Raw genomic sequence first — 9,696 nt, forward strand, 5'->3', positions numbered from 1 at the left:
ATAGGGACTCTCGGTCTGGGACAAGTGATGCTCTGTATTCTTGGTGCTTGGAGGGGGCAACAGTGGGAGGGCTTCTGGAGTTCTGGCCTTATTGGTGGACCTCCTGATGGCACCTGGTATTTTTGGCCACTGTGTGACAGAGTGTTGGACTGGGTGGGCCACTGGCCTGATCCAACATTGCCGTCTCTTATGTTCTTAATCTAACTGGGTTCTGCCATAGGTGAAGGGCAGTAATTTGAGGCATGCACTGGTCAAACATTCTTGAGGTGGGTGCTTGATCCATGGTTCACTTGGCATTGGACCGAGCACCTCTCATGCTCGTCCCGGAATGTGGCCCTACGTGATGCTAATGTCGCTTCTCCTTTTCTCTCTGCAGGGTGACTCTGGCGGACCTTTGGTGTGTAACAATAAACTCCAGGGCATCGTCTCTTGGGGGATGCAGATCTGTGCACAGAGAGGGCAGCCCGGAGTGTATACCAACATCTGCAGATTCACAGGGTGGATTCAGGACACTATACAGAGGAACTCGTTTAACCGTGATGCGGGCAGCTGCTAGTGAGAGGGGAGACAGTCTTGCTGGCACCACGATCTCAGAATAAATTATATTAAATAGAGCTTTGTTTTGTCATCTCCATTCTGCCACTCCTTTAAAACCATGCCCATTGTCTTGACTGACCAGTCAGGGCTATGTGACCCACATGAAGTGGCACTTCGGGGAAAGGAAGGTGCAAACACAGAGTGCAAAGTAATACATATTACAAACCTACCTCTAAGTAATACATATTACAAAGACTTCGTGTCCGCCATGAGTTCTTTGTATCAGATGTGGAATGGTAGTTTTGTACCACACAGATGCAGGCTGGCCCTTTTCTGCTCGCAGCCATAGTGTGTGTGGAGTGGCAGCTTCGGGTTTCCCTTCTGCACTGTAGTTGCATCCTCAAACTGCCCTGTGGAGCTGTTATGAGCTCCATTGTAGAAATTATGTGCAGCCATGTCAGTAATGTGATTTTTCAGCCCAGCCAATAGCAACTCCACGTAAGCTCTCAAGCCCTGCACCAGAAAAAGATAGGAAATTGTGGGGGAAGTGCCTGGGGAGGGTGGGGTTTCAGGGGATGTGACATCATATCCTCTGTGACACTCTAGGACTTTCTCCTCATCTCTATGGCACAGAGTCTGGGGAAATTCCCAGGGCATCACAGAGGATGTGATGTCACTTCCAGGCAGAGCATTTTTTTTTTTTTAAAGAGGTGCTGGAACTCTCAACAAGGAAATGGAGTTTTCAGTCTGTATACTGAAAATTCATGAACTTTAAACATTTTTAAAAGAATTTTGTCAAAGAGGTTCCGGAACTCTGTTCTGGCGTGTTCCCCCAGAAAAAAAAGCCCTGCTTCCAGGAAATGAGAATGCAATGTCACTTCCAGGTGGTGTTCTAGGAATCCTTATGTCAGGACCCACAGTCAATCACTTAGCACACACTTCCAAGAAGGTTTTACTTTATTGTGAGAACTATGGTAGCATAAACATATTCACTGTTAAGAATAACTAATATTAAGCCTACAGGGTTAGATACAGTATACTCGGAAAGGCCCCCCCCCCCATCGATGGGCCAATTAGGCACTCTCCCGCGGGTGGGAAAACCTGTGGGTGGTCCCACGGTTGAAATATGGGAAGACACTACATGAGGGAGTGAGCTATAAGGTCAGAGATAAGGAGCAGAGGCGCCAAGGGGAATGGAATGCAGGCCTGGCTGGTACACAGGTCAAGCGAGTGAACTGGAACCCATAAACCTAATGGCAGCATAGCTGACATCTTACAATCTCTATGGTCTTTATCATAGAGGCTAGGGGAATTCCTAGAGTGTCCACTATCAACTCTATTCCTCCCCTTCATTTTTTCCCCTCTCCCTCATCAAGTCATTGAGGGCAGGGGATTGGGGCCATGGGCAAATGGCAGGCCTAGCTCCATGGGGTGGTCTGGGAATTAATAGGACCAAAGTCCAGACATGCAATAGAAAGAGGTGGCAGAACACTGAGCTGCTAGAATGGAGCACACCACTTCAGACTACAGGTGAAGAATCACATAGAAAATCAGCACAACAATAGAAGAGTGAGGATAGAGCCTTTCACCTTGCAGCATTAGTTTTCTATTTGTAAGGAGCTGGGGTGGTTTGGTTTTGTTTGGAGATGGAATGTTTTTGTTCAGTTGCACAGTCGAGTCCAACTCTTCACGATCCCATGGACCACATCACGCCAGGCCCTCCTGTCTTCCATCATGCTCCAGAGTTTGCTTAACTTCATGTTCGTTGCATCGATGACACTGTCTAACCATCTCATCCTTTCCCATCACCTTCTTCTTTGACCTTCAGTCTTTTCCAGCATCAGGGTCTTCTCCAGTGAGTGCTCCCTTCTCATTTGGTGGCCAAAGTATTTGAGCTTCAGTTTCATTATCTGGCCTTCCAGGGAACAGTCAGGGTTGATTTCTTTTAGGATTGACTGATTCGATCTCCTTGCAGTCCAAGGCACTCTCAATAGTCTTCTCCAGCACCATCATTCAAAAGAATATATTCTTCAGAGCTTGACCTTCCTTATAGTCCACTCTCGCAGCCATACAGTACTACTTGGAATACCATTGCTTTGACCATATGCATAGGCGTAATCTTCGTGGGGGCGGCGGGGCTTAAGCCCCCGCCGAAATTTTCAGGAAGGTGCTCAGCCTCCCCCGGGAGCCACCCTTGCTCCTAGCAAAGCAATGCCTCTGGCCCAGCCCCAGCCCCCCCCAGGAAATTGGAAAGTCTACACCCTTGACCATATGGACTATTGTTAGCAGGGTGATGTCTCTACTTTTTATTATGCTGTCTAGGTTTGCCATCGCTTTCCTCCCAAAGAGCAGGCATCTTTTAATTTCATGGCTGCAGTCACCGTCTGCAGTGATCCTGGATCCCAGGAACGTGAAATCTGTCACTGCTTCGATGACTTCCCCTTCTATTTACCAAGGAGTGATGGGGCCGGATGCCATGATCTTAGTTTTTTTGATGTTGAGTTTCAAGCCCACTTTTGCGCTCTCCTCAGTAAGAGGCTCTTTAGGTCCTCTTCACTTTCTGCCATTAGAGTGGTATCATCTGCATATCTGAGGTTGTTGATGTTTTCCCCAGCAATCTTAATTCCGCCTTATGATTCATCCAGGCTGACATTTCATATGATGTACTCTGCATATAAATTAAATAAGCAAGGTGACAATATTCAGAGCTAGAATCCGCCCCCTGCGAGTCTGCAGTGGCTTTTCACAGCAGAGAGATAAAAAAGATTACTACTAGTAAATGCCTCTAGATAAAACAGCCGTTAAAGGTAGGGGAGGAGGTGCTCATGAAACAGCAGGCAACCCTAATCAGGAACATCTTATATCTGCAGCCACCACACCCTTTCCCCACATTTAACAATGCACAACTCTCATTACAAGCAATTAAATGAGCTCACATACTAGGTATGCACAACAAAGCCACAAATCCCTTTGCTTAAAAAAGAAAGAGGGAGAGAGAGATGGCTGTCCTTTGTGGATGACCTTGCTGTAGAGATTATGAAGTATAAACCACTGTGAATGTGCCTGAGGCAGACTTTGTTTTATCCAAATTAATTCTGAATAGAGAAAGAGGGGGGTCTATGCGCCTTGCTGTGAATCTTTTTCAAAGGTTCCAAATTGAGGCTCAGAGGGTGCCTGAGAAATGGAGGCCTGCAGGGAAACTGGCAGCAAGGTGTGAGGCTAGGGCTGCCAGTTTCCAGGTGGGGTCTGGATAGGGCTGCCAACCTCCAGGTGGTGGCTGGAGATCTCCCGCTATCACAATGGATCTCCAGGCAATACAGATCAGTTCACCTGGAGAAAATGGTCACTTTTGAAGGTGGGCGCTGTGGCATTATACCCTGCTGAGGTCCCTCCCCTCCCCAGACCCTGCCTTCCTCAGGCTCCACCCCAAAAATCTCCAGGTGTTTCGCAACCCTAGGCCTGGAGATTTCCTGGAACAGCAACTGATCTCCAGACTACAGAGATCAGTTCCGCTAGAGAAAATGGCTGCTTTGAAGGATGTAGGGCTGCCAAATGCAGCCGGGGGGCGGGGAATACCCCGCTTCGGAGCCCCGATTTCCGGCGCGGCGGAATTGGGGCCCGGGGAAAACCCCACCCCCGCGTGCGCGTCACCCGGAAGTGACGTCGCACGCTGGGGGAAGGATGGTTTTTATGGCATTATATGCCCCTGAGGTTCCTCCCCAAACCATACCCTCCCTAGGCGGCATCCCTCCCAAATCTCGAAGAATTTCCAGCCTGGAGTTACCAACCCTATCTGAGGCCAGGTGTCAGGCTCGGGTTAGTTGATCATATGTATCTGTTGAGTGGCTGGTTATGATCCCCTGATGTATCTTTCCCTGCTTTAACCTAGCTTACCCTTTTCCTCCTTAGAGTGTATTTCAGAGGTCTTATCATCTACCCTCACTTGCTACCGCATTCCTAAGGGGAGTGAGAGTGAGCATGCATCTGCACGTGTAGACTGCCTGCTGTTGTAATTCTTCCATGAAGCTCCAATGAGACATCGTTTCACACGGGAAGATGTCCTTGGAGAAACGTCGTTGATTAGCTAGAGGTGGACCCTAATTTCCATGGTCCGAATAGATTGCTGACGTGTATGAATGGCATGTGTGGTTGTGACTATATGCACCTTTCCCGCCTATATGCACCTTTCCCGCCTTTCCTCCTCAGTTTTGACAAAAGAAGTCATTCCCTAAACATCTCATATCTTCTAATAAAACTTTCAACCAAGAAAGTGTGTGCGAAGAGTGATTGGGCGGCTGGGACTCTGACACCAGGAGAAACTGAGGGGCAAGGAAATGTCTTAATTTGGCCTCTGCTCGCCTGTCAGTAGGATTGCCAGCTCTGGGTTCGGGAAATACCTAGAGATTTTGGGTGTGGAGCCTGAGGTGGGTGGAGTTTGGGGAGGGGAGAGACATCAATGGGGTATGATGCAATAGAGTCCAACTTCCAAAGCAGCCATTTTCTCCAGGGGAACTGATCTCTGTTGCCTGGAGATCAGTTGTAATAGTGGGAGATCTCCAGCAACCACCTAGAGGTTGGCGGCCCTACCTGGCAGACCTGTAATAAAATAAATACATTGTGAAGGCCTCTGTGTGCGTGGGGGGGGGGGTACAGGGTCACCAGGTTTCCTCATTTGGGGGTAACGGGCCTGAGTCTGTACAAGCTCGTCTCCTTGTGATAAGCTAGAGATGCCAGACCTTGGCTACCGATCCCATAACATAAGAGAACATAAGAAGAAGCTTGGAGAAAAGACGACTGAGGGGTGACATGATCGAGGTATCTAAGATTATGCATGGGAAAGAGCAGGTAGAGAAAGAGGTACTTTTCTCCCTTTCTCACAATACAAGAACTCGTGGGCACTCCATGAAACTGCAGAGCGGTCGGGTTAGAACGGATAAAAGGAAGTACTTCTTCACCCAAAGAGTGATTAACACATGGAATTCACTGCCACAGGAAGTGGTGGCGGCTACAAGCATGGACAGCTTCAAAAGGGAATTAGATAAGCATATGGAGCAGAGGTCCATCAGTGGCTATTAGCCACAAGGTATAGCTAGGGGCTCTGGGGCAAGTGATGCTCTGTCTTCTTGGTCCTTGGGGTTCTGATGTTCTGATGTTCTGAAGAACATAAAAGAAGCCAATGTTGGATCAGGCCAGTGGCCCATCCAGTCCAACACTCTGTGTCACACAATAGCCAAAAACACCAGGTGCCATCAGGAGGTTCACCGGCAGATCCAGAACTCCAGAAGCCCTCCCACAGTTGCCCCCCCCCAGCACCAAGAATACAGTGCATCACTTGCCCCAGACCAATAGTTCCCATCTATACCTTGTGGCTAATAGCCACTGATGGACCACTGCTCCATATGTTTATCTAATCCCCTCTTGAAGCTGTCTGTGCTTGTGACTGGCACCACCTCCTGTGGCAGTGAATTCCACGTGTTAATTACTCTTTGGGTGAAGAAGTACTTTGTATAAATTTTGTTATAATAAAGCTTATCATTCTTCCACGGGTGTTTCGCCTTTTAAAGCAGCACTGGGCTATGACAGTCCCCCGGTTCCCTTCCTCAATGTGTATTTATAGTTAGGATTTTTGGCTCCAATGTGCATTATTTTGTACTTGCCCCCCTTGAACTTCATTTACCATGTTGATGCCCACTCGCCAAGCTCAACAAATCCCTCTGGAGCATCTCACGATCTTCCCTGGTTCTCATCACCCTGGACAACTTAGGTCCTTTTCGCATGAGACCTTAAATCCTGGTTCAACCCTGTCCCTGAACTTAAACTCTACACTACACACAAGTTCACCCCTGTAATTATCTCAGGGTATTTTTTGTTTCCACATTACATTGGGGTCACCCCAGTTTCGCCCCACACTTGTCCTGGGGTAATCGGATGCTGTTATAACCAGGGATAAATGCAAGGTATTGTGTTGCGAGTTGAACTCTGATAAAACCAGGGATGAGATCCAAGTGTGGAAAGGACCTTAGTGTCATCCGCAGACTTAGCCACTTCACTGCTTACTACCAGCTCCAAATCATTAATGAACACGTTAAAAAGCACTGGACCCAGTACTGAGCCCTGCGGTACCCCACTGCTTACCAGCCTCCACTGTGAAAACTGCCCGTTTATATTCAGCCTCTGTTTCCTGCTAATTAACCAGTTTTTAATCCACAAGAGGACTTGTTCTCTTATCCCATGACTTACTGAGTTTACTTCGATGAGAAACTTTATCAGCAATGAAAATAAGGCAAACCAGGTAGGGTTGCCAGATCCCTTTGAGACGCTGGTGGGGGGATGCTCCAGGAGCTGGGAGTGTTGCCCCCAGAAGTGACATTGCATGCCATGCCTACATTGCCCGGAAGTGACAGAGACATATTGGGGGCAACGCTCTGATTTTTGAACAACACTCTATGTTAAAATCGCCCTCAAACCATAGAGCGTCACCCCACCCCCAACATCACTGACAGGCCTATATCGCTTCTGGGTGATGTAGGCATGTTGCTCCAGCTTACTGTGGGGGGTGATTTCCTCCCGCTGGAAGAGCCCACAAAACCAGGGGATCCCCTACCCCTGGCTTGGGACTGGCAAATCCTAAAAGCAGGCCTGTGGTCCCATTAGATATCCAGGTCTTCATGCACAATACACTGGGACCTAGTTGCACGGTAATTGAGTGGATGAATGAAAATAGACACACATCTAGCCAGTGTTTCAAAGAGCATAATTTACAGCAGGGGTCCCCAGCGTGGTGCTCGCGGGTGCCATGGTGCCTGCCATCACCTTTCCTGACATCAGCCAAGTGCTTATAGAAGGCAGTCAGGCTAGGTGTGGCTTTGGCCCAGCAGGGCTTCTGATTGGCTATGCAGATTAAAAGGCATCCTGTTAAACAGAGCTTCTGCCGGAAATGTCAAAGAGTTACTATTAGAGTTATACATAAAGTCACTCCCTGACATTTTGTGGTTGGCTTCGCCTCCTGCAGCAGCCATTCTGTAGCTGCGCCATCCCCCCGTGTCAGAATTCCAAACGTGCCCACAGGCTCAAAAAGGTTGGTGACTCCTGCTTTAGAGTTTGAGAGATGTCCTCCTGCTTCCTATGGTTCTCCAGAGAGATGTCCTGAAAGGCTTGTACAGGTTGGCTCTTATATTTTAGTTCAAAGCTTTCTCTGGACTTCTTGTTACCTCTCCAGTACAAGCAGCAAAAATCTGACAGTTGGCTCTCTCATCATTTCTCAGCTGAAAGAAAGGAAGAGTCTGCAATTTTTCAGTTATTAGATCCCACATTGGGAGTTTGGGAAACTGAAAAACATCAGGGTTATTCAACTCAGTCTCCTCTTGGAAACCTCTAAATCACAGGTTCTTTCTCTGGCTCAGTTCTCAAGATCATCGGTTTTAACATGAAGATATTTCTCTTTGTTTTTGATGGACATGTGTTAGGACAGCATTCAAGGCAATGGCAGCTGACCCCCACATTCCTCCAATGTGGACGATTGTTGATGTGACCTATGTCTTAGTAAACTTGTGATGTGGAGTACCAGATCAGATTCAAGGTTATAGTGTTGAGCTTTAAGGCCCTCAATGGCCAGGGAGCTACATAGCTTCAGGACCGCCTCTGCTGGTATACCCCCAGAAGAGTGTTACGCTTGGGACAGAGATCAGAATTTATTGGTGGTCCCCAGCCCGAGAGATGTCCAGCTGTCCTCAACCTGAGCCAGGGCTTTCTCCATCCTGGCTCCAAAATGGTGCAACTCTCTGCCGAGTAATATCCGTGCCCTGCAGGATATACTACCATTCTGCAGGGCATGCAAGGCTGAGATGTTCTGCCAGGCATTTGGTTGAGGGCAGCGATGGTCCCGTCTGGGCACTTCCATCCTTCTCCCCCCCCCCCCCCCCCCGAGACAGTCGCAGTGTTAGGATTACTGGATTCATCAGATTGATTATAATGTTTTGCGGTTTTAGCCTGATCTTAAATTGTTTTATGCGATGTTTTATCTGATTGTGTTGTACACCGCCCTGAGCCCGGTCCTACTAGGGAGGATAGTTAATAAATGCAATTAAATAAATAAATAAATATTCCTAATATTATTCCCATTCTTTCCATTTGACACACTGCAGCAGCTGAAATGTTTGGCATACATGATAACAGACTTTACATCTTCTGTCATATACTTCTGACCAAAAAGAACTATCATTCCCTTGGCTGTTAAACCCAACAGAAGACAGGAGAGTTAAAGAGTAAACAAATCATAGTTAGATCAGATATAAGGGAAGATATGCAGATTAGAACTCAATCTGTAGGACACAGACGTTGTTTGAAATGTAAAGCCTGCAAGGTAATGTGGGAAAGTGACAATTTCATCTTAAATGGCATAACTGTGTATAGTAATGCAAGTTCTACTTGTGAAAGTGCCTTTGTTGTGTATTTTATCCAGTGTGATTGTTTAAAGCTATACATTGGGAGTATCACCAGACCATTGAAATTAAGAATTATGGAACACATTACAAGAAATAAACGTCAAACAAGGGAAGCACCACTTACAGAGCATTTTGCCCCTCAAAAACACAAAGAAGATCAGTTTAGATGTGGTGTGCTCTTTGTTGCAAACTTTACCAAGAACACAGGTGGATCTTTAAATTAAACACCTTGATCCCTAATGGTTTAAATACTGATTTTGATTTAAGTTGTTTCTTATAAAATTCTGTAAACAAGTAGGTTATTTCAGGTCAGTTTTCCTTCCTTTGGTTTACCCACCAGTTTATTAGAAACTTCATTCTTAGAATTAAAAATATAAAATATGATATTATGTACTGATGTAAGTTGTGTCAGAATATTGTGGCTCCAGATTGTCAGTACATACTTAATGGCATATGTTGTGTGTTAATCACCACCACTACTGCAGAAGCCTAATTGGCAGAAAGAGAACCTATCAGTGGAGCGAATGGAAAACTAGTGAAGGAGAATTGTTGAAACTCTATTTCAGTGAGTATGTATGTGCTGACAACTGGGGATATAGTTAATATGTTGTAATATAGTAAATATGACATGGAAATATAATTTTCAGTTCACAGCTAAAGAGTACCAGCTATCTGAAGAAGCATAACGTGAACGTGGCAGTGAAGCCAGCCGGGA

The 9,696-nt window shown here is 46.6% G+C and overlaps 1 protein-coding gene across 1 annotated transcript in view; it reads left to right on the forward strand.

Moving 5' to 3' along the window:
- LOC107118422 (trypsin-3-like) overlaps positions 1-586 on the forward strand; it is an 11,534-nt gene extending 10,948 nt beyond the window's left edge. Inside the window, exon 5 of the mRNA XM_015420751.1 lies at positions 377-586. Coding sequence (XP_015276237.1) covers positions 377-556 — 180 coding nt within the window. The 3' untranslated portion in view covers positions 557-586. The remainder of the gene's footprint in view (positions 1-376) is intronic.
- The last annotated feature ends 9,110 nt before the right edge of the window (positions 587-9,696 follow it).

Source organism: Gekko japonicus, unplaced genomic scaffold, assembly GCF_001447785.1.
Source record: "Gekko japonicus isolate JY-2015 unplaced genomic scaffold, Gekko_japonicus_V1.1 scaffold1676, whole genome shotgun sequence".
In the NCBI taxonomy this organism is placed as follows: domain Eukaryota; kingdom Metazoa; phylum Chordata; class Lepidosauria; order Squamata; family Gekkonidae; genus Gekko; species Gekko japonicus.